Source organism: Chenopodium album, chromosome 1, assembly GCF_948465745.1.
Source record: "Chenopodium album chromosome 1, dcCheAlbu1.1, whole genome shotgun sequence".
In the NCBI taxonomy this organism is placed as follows: Eukaryota; Viridiplantae; Streptophyta; class Magnoliopsida; order Caryophyllales; family Amaranthaceae; genus Chenopodium; species Chenopodium album.
The window spans coordinates 55,129,359-55,144,080 of NC_137834.1; the positions used below are offsets into that span (position 1 = coordinate 55,129,359).

The following is a 14,722-nucleotide window of genomic DNA, read 5'->3' on the forward strand; positions in this document are numbered from 1 at the left end:
ATAATGCATACTTCACTCACCCACTCCCGCTTCATTCTCGGTGCTTTATTTTTGTAGTGAAAAGAGACTGGTGGTTTAAACAGCTAGTCCCTAAGCCTTTAAGGTCATTTTTTTGTTATTCTTTATAATAATGGGTCAAACAGACCGGTTATTAAAAAACAGGTCTCTATGGTCATTGTATTTTTTTTTTGTTACAATTAAAATAATGGATTGGTCCTATTGGAGTAGACGTTATTTGTAGTAACTTTAGCTTGTAAGATGAATTTTTTAAGTACTATTTGATTGTAGTATAAATTTTTGTGTTATTTTTTTGGATTGAAATCAATTTGGTGGTAATACAATTTTTTTTTTTTAATATGATTATTGGATTGAATACAATGATGAACTAGACCCAAAATTTTTTGTACTATCATATGTGATTAATAAATGATGGTGACTCACCAACTCGAAAATCCTATATTCGTCACTGGTATATGATAAAGGCTAAAATGCTAATAGTCTAATATTCAATGATTAATTAATGATAATAATGGGGAATTTGTCAAAAAAAAAATGTTAATAATGGGTAAAAATAAAACCAAAAGAAACACAAAAGGAAAGTAAAGAACTTTTTAGGATGATGATAAATTGATAATAATGGTGGTAGGACCGTTAGAAAATCGACAATTTTGAAAATTCCAAATTCAAAAAATCAGATCTCAATATTTTCTTCATTCCGCTTAAAAATCATACTTAATCAGTTACTCCATCATTAATATCTTGAATCCCATTTAAGAGCAAATTAATTACGAGTACTCCATATAACTATAATTATTTCGAAAAAATTTATTTTTATTTTTCGGTATAATTTTTTTTTTTTTTAAAAAGCAATCAATAAAAAAAACCCACTTCGAAAAAATTTATTTTTATTTTTCGGTATAATTTATTTTTTTAAAAAAAAGCAATCAATAAAAAAAACCCACAAAAACCCAGCCATAAATTTTGATTGGTCCATATAATATGCGCTGTATTTGTATTTTTCATGTCGTTTTCTGGGGTTTGCTTTCGTTTCTAGTTTCTCTCTCTTCTTTTCTCTCTCTCTAAAACTGAAGTCACTTTCTCAGTCTATAGAGAGTTTGATTAGAGTGGGTAAATTCTAGACCCTTTAATCTTCCTCTTATCCACCCCTTTTCACTAATTCTGGAGCAACACTATTCAGTTCATCATCATTTGGTGAGTAAATTTTGCATTTATTTCAAGATTTTTCTAAGTTTTTTGGGTTTTTCATGAACAATTTTCATGGACTAAAGTTTTTTTTTTTTTAATTTGAGGGAATGTTTTTGAACTGGGTTGTAAAGTGTGCTTTTAGTTTCTTAAGAATTGGGCATTCTCGTGTATTTTTATCATATAATATGTTGCTTTTTTTTTTTTCGTTGTATTATTAGTTTAGTTTGGTGAATAGAGTTGTAAATGATAATTATATAAACGGAATTCGATCCCATGTTTTGGTACCATTTTTCGAACCAACTAAGCTAGTTGACATCAAGTAGTTTGTAGTTTTGGTGATTATGAATGTTAGATTTGAGGTGGTAATGTTAATTATAAAACTTGAAATTTACTTGTAGTTTGGTTTTGTTGTTGTCCTGTTTTTTTGTTTTGTTTTGTTTTGTTTTATTTTTAATAGTATCTTGTATGCTTGAAGACATGCTGAGTTGATTGTTAAGGGTTTTGAATACGATAAAATGATTAATAGCATTTGGGTTTGTTTATTAAGCTGCAGCATTGTGTTTTCGGGGTTATTTTTTTATGAAAATTTCAGTTTTTCCAATGATTTTTGTGGTGTGCATATTCGACACAAGTAATTACTCGTTAATTGGTGTTCAATTCTTGAAACAATCATGAGTGAAGGTCTGAAGGGTCCGTTATTTGACTCTTGTTTTCTTTATAATTCCAAAATTCCGACTGCTGTATTTGTATGTGCTTATTTCGTAAAAGATTTCGTGTATGTATTATCGTAGATTCTGAATTTTCTTGGAGAATTGGTGGGAATTGTTATAATCATACACAATATTAATCGGTTTGTTTCTTTTAGTTGGTGAAAATGCCTGAAATTCAACTTGGTGCTCACACTTTGAGGTCCCATGGTGTGCAAGTGGCTAAAATACATATGCATGATTGGCTCATTCTCTTCCTTCTAGTGGTGATTGATATTGTGCTGAATGTTATTGAGCCTTTTCATCGATTTGTGGGGAAAGGCATGATGGAAGATCTTAGGTATCCTCTGAAAGGCAATACCGTTCCTTTTTGGGCTGTCCCGGTATGTTTGGTCATTATGGTATATTATGTTCTATCTGGTTATCAGGACTAACTTATTCCGAGTAGAATCAAGCATTATAACAGACATTTTTATTCTCTTCTTTTTGTTCGCAGATTGTTGCAATCTTGTTACCCTTCTGTATCATTCTTATCTACTATTTCATTCGGAAGGATGTCTATGATTTCCATCAAGCAACTCTTGGTATGCATACATTTTTGTTGTTTAGAAAGGAGTAGGGACTCTAGGGAGTTGGGATAAAGGGTCCACTTGGCTGGTTAACGATACTAAACTTTGTGTTCTTTTGATATACAGGACTCCTGTTTTCTGTGCTTATAACTTCTGTTATAACTGATGCAATTAAAGACGGAGTTGGTAGACCTCGTCCTGATTTCTTTTGGCGTTGTTTTCCTGATGGAAAAGATGTAGGTTCAACTTCTTCACTAGTTGCAAATGTTTATTTTCAGCATATGGGAAGCAGAAATTTGGGCACTTCTTTAACTTATTCACTGTTTTCATTGTTATAATTCTCCAGGTGTATCATAATGTCACAGGAGATGTTATGTGCACTGGTTTTAAGAGTGTTATCAAAGAAGGCCATAAAAGCTTTCCTAGTGGGCATACTTCATGTAAGTGATGTAATTGCTATTTCTCTTATTATGCAATTGCAAATGCAAACTATAAAATTCTCAGGACATCTCAATTCTCAAGAACTCTATTCTAGACTCTTCTGTGTGCTTGCACTCTCCCACAATTTGACACCCATCCAGGGTGTTGCAACCCCATCTCTACTGACTGCATCTTGTATTATATGAGTGTATGTAAATTCTCTCCCATATGTTGTGTGTACGATTTATAACCCAAGTTGTTTACTTTATATAGTGGCTAGAGTACTACTCCTCCATCAAGTTAACTCTGCCTAGATAGACTAGAACACTATAATTTAATGATACAACATTACCTCCTAATCAAAAATTTGATGTAAAGGCAAAATCGTCATAACTAAAACTAACTAACAATCTAACGAACAAACAAACAAACAAACAAAGCATTACACATGAACAACTATCTCCACAAGGTAAAAGGTTGACTTCTTCATAGCTTGCCAACGTGGCCTTACAATGTCAGGCTACCCCAGATTCTTGCAACTTACTTGTCAAAAATTGTTTGCTTATACCATAACTCGTATGGAGACCATCTCCCATATGTTTCCAAACCTATGGAAAGTCTGCTACCTAATAATCCTCCTCTCAAGCCTAACAAGACCAACCTCTTTGATCAATGACCAAGAGCTTCGAGTATTATTGTTTGGGTAAGGATGCTGCCCCTTAAAACAAAAGCCTAACAATCTTCCTCTCAAGACTTAGAGAACCAACCTCTTTGATCAACGACCAAGAGCTTCGAGTATTATTGTTAAGGCCTTAATTAAATATAGGAAACTTATACAATATTATCTCCCATTAAATGCTTCAATGTAAATAGGAAACTATCCAGCTAACTACCAAACAAAGCTTTACAAATAGTCAAATTCCATATCATAGTAAGTTTCCATGCATGGAATGGCTATCTCCCCAAGGATGACTTTCTTCATAGCATGCCAGAGTGGCCTTTCAACATCATGGTGACCATAAACTTGTAACTTATATGTCAACACATGTTTGCTCACACTGTAGCTTGTATCGACACTCTCTGTGTGGTCTTAAATCTACTATAGTGTTAGCTTGTTGGGCTTGCTACCAAACATAAATTTCTAAGCATCATCTTCCATAACATTCGTTTTATTGAATTTGTCATCCAATTATTGATTTTTTTATTTTACTCTCTGAAAGATTGAAAATTGTTTGTCTTTGTGTAGGGTCATTTGCAGGTCTCACTTTTCTAGCGTGGTACATGTCAGGGAAAATTAGGTGCTTTGATAGAAGAGGCCATGTTGCAAAACTTTGTATTATCTTTGCACCGATACTTTTGGCTGCAATGGTGGGAGTTTCGCGTGTTGATGATTACTGGCATCACTGGCAAGATGTCTTTGCAGGGGGTCTGATAGGTATGTAGTGCATAAATCTGATTTTTTTTTTTTTTTTTTTTTCTTTTTTGTTTTTTTGGTAAATATTTGATGCCTTGGATTCTGATAGGTATGTAGTGCATAAATCTTTTTTTTTTTTTTTTTTTTTGGTAAATATTCGATGCCTTGTTAATCAATTGTCATCTAAATTTCTTACTTTATCTCCTTTGTTCTGCACAGGTTTTGTGATTGCTTCATTCTGTTACTTACAGTTCTTTCCACCACCTTATGCTGAAGATGGTAATGCCTTATGCTTTCTGGTTTAGTTGTATTTTCTTTCTACTTCAATCATCTCTCTTCTTATTTATGAAATGTTCATTGGCTTGGAACATGGCTTGTTTATTTCAACTTTCTGATGGTGAGAAACAGAATTGGTTGGACATTCTCCTGTTGTAAAAGTAGATTCTTCATTCTAAATAATATACAAGTATATGAATGTATGTTATCTAAAAGCAGCCATATAATCAATTAAAGGTTAAAGGTTAATGACACATTGACTAGTAAATTCAAAAACGTTGGTAGAAATTTTTTTTCTGGTTAGACAAGATATTGGCAAGGAATTTTAAACAATCTCCAAACCAAACCGGTCTTGATGCTAGAGTTATTTGTGTTATGAACTAAGACCACATATCTTAGGAAAGATGCAAGATGCTATGTAGACGACATGATGTGGGAAAAAATCTACACTATAATCATCTTATGCTGGGGTTTGATAGTCTCGTTGATTGTCCATTATTATTATTAATTATTATTATTATTATTATTATTATTGGTCGTCGTCGTCATGTGAAATATTTAATCATTCACATTTATTTAAGTAAATTCTTTATCCATTTTCATATTGCAATTAATGTCATTATTGTTTGGATCTAGCAAGAATGAATCAAGTTTTGAATTGTCAAGGATTAAAATCCCCCTCATGGATGCTTAGTTGTAGGATTAAAATATCATTACATATGGAGCAGCAATTCCCTTCTTTCTGAGTATAAATACATGTGAGATGGCATGATTTTCTTGTTTTTAGCCTTCATTTATTATCAGTTGTACTCTTGTTTCATCTTCTATTGGTATTTGAATCACTTTACCTAAAGAGGAAAAAGCAAGGGACATGTTGAACTTTTTTTACTTATTTACAATAATTATACAAATTAGACAACTTCCTTGGCTCCCATAGCACACAAACACAAAATTTTGAATTTACTGTTGCTTACAATACCAATACTTGAAAAGTTGAAAGATCCAAGATTTCTTGCTGTAGCTTGTATCATGAAGACATGAATCCATAAAGAATACTTTTTTCATTATTGTTTTATAGTTATATTATGATTTTTGACATTATTTATTCACTTCACTTAAACCATCATTTACTATTTATACATAATTTATAAAAATAAAAAATAAATAAAAAATAATTACTCCCTCCGTTGCATAATGGTAGTCCATTTAGAATCTTTTAACTATAAAAAATTAGAGGAAATCTTCTAAATTTCTCTTTATATATAAAAACAAACATAATCATATGAGATATAGTTTTGTTTGTCTTGATGAGTACTTTATTAATATATAATTTTTATAATTTTTACTTGAGTGAAATTAAAGATATTTGCGACCAAAGATTTACATCAATATACGTAAATGGAACTAACATTATGAATCTGAGAGAGTATATAACTTTACAATTACAATAAATGTTTAAAGTTGTGTATTGGAAAATGTCCTACATAAAATGAAACAACTAAAAAATCATTGTACTTCTTTTTGTCTCTTCATACTTGGAATTGCCATGAAATTTAGACATGGGATAAAAAAATAATTTAATTTGGGTTGTAAGGGGGAAAAAGTTAGGAAGTGTTGGAAAGATTGGAAAAGATTGATGGGATGGGAAATGAAATGGGAAGAGTAAGGGGTAAGCACTAAGCAGGATGGTGGAGTTCTGTTGTAGGCACTCCAAATATGAAAAATGTGCAGTTCAGTTTTGGAACTTGGGAGTTGGGACGAAGGGACTAACATTTTTGGTTGCTTTGTTATTGTTGTTGGTACTAGTATTTTTTTTTTCCTAACAAGGAGACAACTTTAGTGCCAAATCATATTTTTTTTGCAAATATTGTGTAGGTTATTTTGTTGGAAAATGTTCCTTTTGCAAAATGACAGGAACCAATGTGGCTTAAATGATTTAATTCCCCAAATAGCTTCTTTGGGATTTTGGACTTAAACAATGCTCGAGTTTGGTCATCAGTCTACCCTGTAGATTTTTTATTCTTCAATCATGTTGAAATACATAGGGGTTGAGTGCTAAAGACTTTTGGTTTCCTGTTACTCAGTGGCTAAGTTTAATGGGTTATCTGCAACACTGATTAAATCACTGTCTTTGTTTTAGAGGGATAAATGGGTGCTCTTCTGGTCATCACTTCAACTTGATGTCGATAAGCTGGTATGTTGTGTAGTTGTGTACTATTGGAGATACAGAATGAAATCTGAAGTAGAAAGGATAAAGCTACAGCTTACCTGAGTAGTTTATAAAAGAAAAAGAATTAGGACTTAAGAGGATATCTACCAGTGTATGAGAAAAATCAAAACCTTTCATTACTTTTTGGCTTTGGATTGTATAGGTTTAATCATATTGGCTCATAAGTATTGTGTGTTGTGGTAGTATTGTGAAGTAGCAAAGGGTTGTGTTAGGTCCAGTGCTCCCTTGCATTGTCTTGTCTAATTTACTACAGGGCCTGGGCTAGGTACATGCCACCTTGCATTGCCTTGACTAGGCTACTGCCAATGGTATTTACAGGGAGTTGGGGTAAGGTGATTGTTGGGGCTTGGTGGAGGAGAGCGAGGAGCGCAGGGTGGTTATTGATACCAAGAAAAAAATGCAAAAACTTCTCCATTCGGGAGTTAATCACTACTTTCTTAAATTGCCAGCCACTTCTGGATGTTGTGGAGGATAAACTGCCTGCTATAACTGATTGCACCATAGCTATAAATTCCTAGCAGGTCCCTCTTGTTCCAAACATGGCCGTAAATTATGCATGTATTCTGTAGTTGATGGGTTGGAAACAAATATGCTAGTCTCACTCTTTTGCATCTGCTGTTGCCTTCAGTTCTTGTACTTTCCTTCGGTTCAAGCTCTCAAGATTTAACAAATGTCAATCTTATATATCCGTGGATTATGATCTTTTGTACTTGTGCATTCTTATTTACACGGTCACTGTTTATGTATGAGTTTTGGTTTCATAATGCCTCTATCATTCTCATGTTGATCAGGTTGGGGACCCCATTCATATTTCCACATGCTAGAGGAGTCGAGAAATGGTGTTCAGCCTCCAAGTAACAATATGGATGCTCTAGCCATTCGTCCTACCGAGCTGGAAAGTGTACAAGTTGAATCCCAACATGGTTCAAATATGCCTTATTATCGGCGAGATTCAAGGCCTATTCGAGATGACAGGGAAAGTGGGATGTAAATAGTGTATAAATCAATGAAGTTTGTACCTTGTTGGAGTAGTGAAAACTTTTCTTGGCTGTATTTAGGTTCATTTAGGCTAACATAGATTCTCCACTTCTGTTGTAGACACGGAACTAAGTCTTAATTGAAGAGTAGTTTCATATCGTTTGGTGTATATCTCATATTGTTTGCTGGGAGTTTAAGACTGTTATTGGCCAATATGTGCATGGGTCTATAATCTTAACCTCAATTTCTACATAAATTTACATTGTTGTCCTAACTAATATTTGAAAGGTGTTATTGAATGAAAATGGAAATTTGTGAAGTAAAACCCAGTAACTTGTGCTTGTACATACGAAGTATACAAAATCATCATCAAACTTGTGACTAAGGACCCATTAAGGATCATTAAAAAAACAAGTTGTAAGGAGTTTAAGTGTTTGAGCTCTTTACATAGAGCCAAATTATCTGTATGAAATAGCACTGTCAAAACGGTTTGACAGTTCGAGTTCGGTTCGGTTCGGTTCGGTTTGAAATCGGTTCGGTATTAAATCGGGTTGGTTTGAAATCGGTTTAAGTGTCTCACTGGTCGGTTTCTGTTCGGTTTAAATAGTTATCGGTTCGATTCAGTTTCGGTTTATTCTTGAGCGGTTTTAATTCGGTTCGAGTTGTAAACAGTTCGGGTAATAAACGGTTCGGTGCAGACGGGTTGCGGTTTGTTAACGGTGCGGTGTAAACGGTTTTTATCCCGGTTCAAACAGTTTCGGATTGGAAACGGTTTCGGGTTAGAAACAGTTCGGTTCTTTTTTTGTTCAGTTTATAACTGGTTCGGTTCTTTTTCGGTTCAGTTTATAACTGATTCGGTTCTTCTACGGTTTAACGTTATTCGGATCGATTCCATTTCGAGTTTACTAAATTACGATTCGAGTCGGTTTTCGGTTTCAAAAAATCGATTGTTTATCGAGTCGTTTGGATTCGGGCAGTTAAATGGTTTTGGTTTGAAATTTGATAGTACTTGCTAACCTTTTGTTGGTTAGCAAGTTTTATATTAAGTCGAGACTCCATCATTTCTTAAATAGGCATCATATTATATACAAATTCTCATTAATTTTGTATATACATATCATGTTCTGTTTCATGTTTAGCCATACCGATCTTACTAGTTAGTAGCCAATTCGTTTATAAGCGGTCCGGTTCATAAAACAATTCGGTTTGCGAGCGGTTTGGTTAATAAACGGTTCGGTTTATATACAGTTCGGTGCAAACAGGTTGCGGGTAGTTAACGGTTCGGTGTAAACGGTTTTTATCTCGGTTCAAACGGTTTCGGGTTGGAAACAGTTCGGTTCTTTTTCGGTTCGGTTTGATTTTAGTTCGGTTTAGAACTGGTTCGGTTCATTAACGGGTTCGGTTCTTATACGGTGTAACGTAATTCGGATCGGTTCGGTTTCGGGTTCATTCACATACGGTTCGGGTCGGTTTTCGGTTTCAAAAAAACGGTTTTTAATCGGTTCGGTTCTCATTTGAGTCGGTTTGTTTCGGGCAGTTAAACGGTTTCAGTTTGAAATTTGACAGCACTAGTATGAAATGAAAGAACTAGTGTAGTAGGTTGGTAGCCATATATCCATTTATCCACACACATGTTAGTTTTTATTACTCCTTCAATCCCTAATTTTTTTGTTCTATTTGAGTTTTTACAATCTTCAAAATGTGTCTTAAAACATATATACCTCCTTTTCGTACGCATAAAAATTATAAAAAAAAGCTTGATATTAATAAAATATATCATGTAATGAATCCAGCAAGTACCTACATGGCTATATTATCTCTTATAGATTGATGAAAATTTGTAGCCAAATTTTTTGAAGTTTGACCTAAATATTAACAATGGAGCAAAAGGTAAGGGATGGAGGGGGTAATTAGATCTGATTAAGATGGGCGCGGCTTATTGACCCGCCCTGATTTTGGGCGGGCCATGGACATAAAAATTATGCCTTGTAGACATCTAATTATGTCTCATGGACCCAAATTCAGTGATGAATACCCTTTTATCGCAAATTCTTGGTTGCATTCTAGTGCAGTCAAGCTAGCTGCATCAGCCTTAAATATGAACATATAGTACATAAAAAATGAACATACGTTTTTTTTCTCTTCCTTATATCTTAATTTTCTCTCTTCTTCTTTCTTAGATCTATTAATTTTCTCTTTTCCATTTTCTTCTCAATTCAAAATTTTCTCTATCCTATTTTTTCCTTTCCTTATAAGTTTACCTCACTTCCCTTCAATATTTAAACATCTTTGTCATACTTCGGATATTCTCCAATTCGTCACCACTGCATGCAGCATTCTCCATTGTCATCATCTTCGTCGCGATCATGAATCATGAGATAATTTTGATTTTGATTTTTTTTTTTTTTTTTTTTTTTTTGTGTTTATAAATATGTGAATGTTGTACAATTGTTGATTTCTATTAATTTTGCATTTGTGATTCCAAATCTATCATGTTATAGATCAATAATTATTGCATAATTTCTGTTAAAAAAAATAATTAAAAAAAATGAAAACGAAGTACTTTAAATTTGATAAATTGTGTACAAAATGAACATTAGTACACTAAAATGAACATTTAGCACCAAAAATGGACATATTTTATTGATTTATTTTAGCTTTATTTTTTTGTTAAATAATTTTATACAATGAATTTGAACCTATATGGATTTATGAAATTAATGTTCATTTTTAATATACAAAATGTTCATAAATTTTTTTGACGTGTTTTTTTTTTTTTTACTAAATGCTCATTCATTTAATATGTTTATATATTTTTATGAAATGTTCAATTTATATGGTAACTGGTATTGTCTAGCTATTTTATGGTTTTATGATAAATGTTCATTTCTAATATACTAGGGCCTGTTCTCTTACGTTGAAATTCAGTTCAGTTCAATTCAATTCAGTTCAGTTTAGTTCAGTTCAGCTCAGCTCAGTTCAGTTCAGTTCAGTTCAGCTCCTAATTTCCTTCTCTTATAAAATATTCATTTCAGTTCAGTTCAGCTCAGTTCAGTTTAGTTCGGTTCAGTTCAGCTCAGTTCAGTTCAGTTCAGCTAAGTTCAGCCAATGAGAACAAGCACCAAGTGTTTATTATTTTTCGACGTGTTCACTTTTTATTACTAAATGTTCAATTTTTACGTGTTCATTTTTTTTTATGTGTTCACTTTTTATTACTGAATATTTTTTCTACGTGTTCATTTTTTTAACTAAATTTTCATTTTTAAGGTCGTGGTCTAGCAAATTTATGATTATATGATAATTATATTAATTTTTAATAAATGATCATTTTTTAAATAACATGCTCACTTTTTAGTATTAAACTGAAGGAGTTCTGTCTTCAATAAGTGCAATTACTAGATATATCAAGGATCACTATTATGGAGATAATAAGTTCGTTCTTTTTGGTCGTCGTTATCTGTTACTAGACTACGATAATTGATCTTTAGGCTAGTCAAATAGTCCAAAGCCCACTAGAATGGATCCTATGAGGTCACACAACAAAGGTATTGGGTTAAGCAAGTTAGAGGCTCATTTATGGGCCTCACGAACAAGTAACCAATCATGAATTGGATTGGGCTAGTATAGTTAGATTAAAGTTAGGATTTGGGCTTTGTCATGGACTCTTATTTAGAGATGAGATCTATAATAAAGTCCATGCCTAGGGTTGTATGATACAACACAATTAACAGTTAATTGTGCACCAAGCAACCAGTCATCCAAAAACCTCTCTCTCTCTGTACCACACGCCTATCCCCTCCCTTCGTGGTAGTTCGTGATTTGTTCGTTGCTCGTTCTACTCCATAGAAGGTCAATTGAAGTGTTCGATTGCAACTAACTAGCATTAGTGGAGGACTTAATCTGTGCCTGTGGACCAAGTAGAGGAATCACGCTTGAGGTTCTTTATCTCCCATTGTTCTTGCTCGATCGCACGTGGAATCACGCTTCAAAGGTACGATTATATGTTCTTTATGTGTTATGCGTTAGATCTTGGGATTAGGTACTGTATGAATATGATTCATGTTTTTCTGCTACGTAGTACCTGTAATTCACTACAGTGGTATCAGTTAGCTTATTGCATTTACGCATATAGACTATAATTCTTTGATAGTCCACAATTTTAATTCAATTAGGAGGGAGAATAATTTAATTATGGGTCAATTATTATATTAAATGTGATTTAACTCTTGGAATTGATTAAATGTGATTTAATAATGCTCAAAATAGCCATGAAGAGATCCGAATTTTGCCCCTAATCACTCGAAAATTTCGAACCCCCCCCCCCCCCACCCTAATTTTTTCGAAAATTTCGAAACCCTAACCCTAAATTATGAATTTTGTGTTTTGGTTTTGATTTAATTCGTTTACTATGTAACTAATGATTTTAATCTATTTGATTTCATGATAAATTATGAATTTTTCATGATCAAATCATTTAATTTAAGAGTTAAATTAAATTGGCGATTAATTTCATGAAGAACCCCTAATTTCATGATTGAATGTGATTTAATTTTGAAATTAATTGGACCACATTAACATTAATTTAATTTTACAAAATGTGTTTTGTTTTATTAATTTTTTTTTTTTAAAAAATAGGGGTTTTAGCAGCGGCAACCGCGGCGGCTGCCGCTGCAGGTGGTCCGGAGGGAGGGGCGAGGTGGGGCAGGAGGACGGGTCAGCAAAGGCAGCAATAGCAGCACCGTGCAAGGGTTGCGCGACACTGCTGCTGCTATGCACCACTGCAGAGCAGCATACACCTCACGGTGTACGGCCACCGTGGCCGGCTTCGGCTGGCCACACCACGGTGGCTGGTGCACGGTTTTAAAAAAAAATGTTATTATTATTATTTTATTTTAAAAATATTTCAAGATAAATATGATTTATTTTGGATGAGATAAAATATTTTGAAAATATGATCTTTTATTTTGAAAGATAAAATCGGTTTTATTTGGATAAAATCTTTTATTTTAGGATAAAATCAAATATTCAAAAGTTGTTATATTTGATATTATCCATATTTAAAGTTGTTAAATTAGTAATTATCCATAATTAAAGTGGTTAATTTTGGATAAGATTTGTTAGGATATTCTGAGCATATTCCAAAAGGATAATAATTAATTTAAATAATGTGATTATCCCATAATTATTTTTGGATATAATTGATTTAAAATTTTGTGATTGACTAGTAATTAGGATAGAATTTCCTAACTTTGTGAGGATAATCTTTGAGGATAAATATGATTTATCTTTTAAGATTAAAATAAGATTTTTTTCTATCTCATGACTAATTTAAAATATATGATATTTATTGATGGTCATGAATAATATATGATATTATCTAATTGCATTAATTAAAATATGAGATATTTAGATGCCATGTTTCCTTAATTATGATCATTCGATGTTGTAGTTTAGGAAAGCATGATGAGTGATTTATTATGTGGCACTTTATAATATATGATATTATTTACTGCTATATAATGACTAGTATGGCCCAGTAGATTGCTAAATACGATCTGCGCATCGTGATGTATTTTTGTAATCTTAGTACGGTCTACGTACCGGTAAAGTATTTTTGTAATTTATTTTATTTTATTTAAGTAGTAGATAGAATATAATAGTATTACAGGTTGCAGTTAATCCAAGAAGCCCGTGAAGTAAAGGCCCAAAGGAGCAAGGTGGATAAGATCCATGAAGGTTCAAGTGGGAGCTTTTGCTTTATTAGTTTTCTTAGGATTAGGGGTCATGCTATGTCTTGTTTATGCATTCAGTTTATTATGCATGTTAGATTTTATTGATGTTTTGTGATGATGCGTTAGAGTTCACTAAATAATCACAACATAATAAATCTAGGTCCCAGTAATATTGAGGTAGCTTTTCCAATCAAAAACCCGATGAAACCTTCGATATTTATGATGGGTTTAGCAGGGTGTCATATTATATCTTAGGGGAGTGGGGGTAAAACAAATTTTACATTTTTGATTGGTTATACTTATACTCAACAAGGTTACCTAAAGAGTTTAGAACCTTGAAGCTAAGGGTAATAATTAAACATGTGATGGTTAATTATTCAACCAAGAATTACAAAGAGTTGTAATCAGTAAAGAGTTTACTCACCTTGAAAATGTAATGGTTGATGGTAGGGCTAAAGTCCGGTCAATTATTGCACAAATAAAGGATCTTGGAATCATTTTATTCAATAGGGATCAATTAAAATTGAATAAATGTTTTAAAGTTGCCAAAATTAATTCACTTATGGTACTTTAAATTTTTATTAAACATAATTGAATTTTGCATTTACTTACAAGTAACATGTCGTTCTAATTTTATTATTATATATAATCTCCTCGATTGAAAATAAAGTTGGGAAACGTTCTCAAAAGGTTAAAAGATAATCCATAAACCTATATTCCAATTTTGCTAAGATGGTTCTAAAAGGCAAGTTTTAGAAATCCATGTCACATGTCTAGAATGGTTTGATTCAAAATGTTTGAGTAAAATGCCAACACATCTTCATTTTGAAAAATGTTTCAAGGGATATAATGAGATGGGAGGTACAAACCCTCTAAAAGACAAGTATAGAAGTCCAATAAAATCTTTTATCTTCAATATGATTTAATATAAGAAAGTGATTGGAAATTTCTATGATCAAAAGTTGATCAAATGACGCTATTCTTCATCCACTTTATATAAGAGTTAAATAGTTGATTAAACTCTAATATGAATGATGATTGAATAGACTTAGCAAAATCATGAAATGTGCTTAAAGTAGTTAAGCAAAGCATCATTTTGAACCTAAGAGAAGTGTTCTAAGTGGCTCAAATGGGAAAGGTTTAGGAATATATGAGGATTGCATTAAGAAGTTATGGGCCAAGAAATGCAA

General features: G+C 32.7%; 1 protein-coding gene across 1 annotated transcript; it reads left to right on the forward strand.

Annotated features, from left to right (window-relative positions):
• Positions 1–1,054: 1,054 nt before the first annotated feature.
• Positions 1,055–7,969, forward strand: LOC145556149 (lipid phosphate phosphatase 2-like). The gene is made up of 8 exons (XM_081617802.1): positions 1,055–1,212; positions 2,072–2,296; positions 2,410–2,497; positions 2,609–2,718; positions 2,829–2,922; positions 4,149–4,337; positions 4,536–4,595; positions 7,614–7,969. Exons 2-8 carry the CDS (start codon positions 2,081–2,083, stop codon positions 7,811–7,813), a joined length of 957 nt encoding a protein of 318 aa, XP_081473928.1. The 5' UTR covers positions 1,055–1,212; positions 2,072–2,080; the 3' UTR covers positions 7,814–7,969.
• Positions 7,970–14,722: the final 6,753 nt, after the last annotated feature.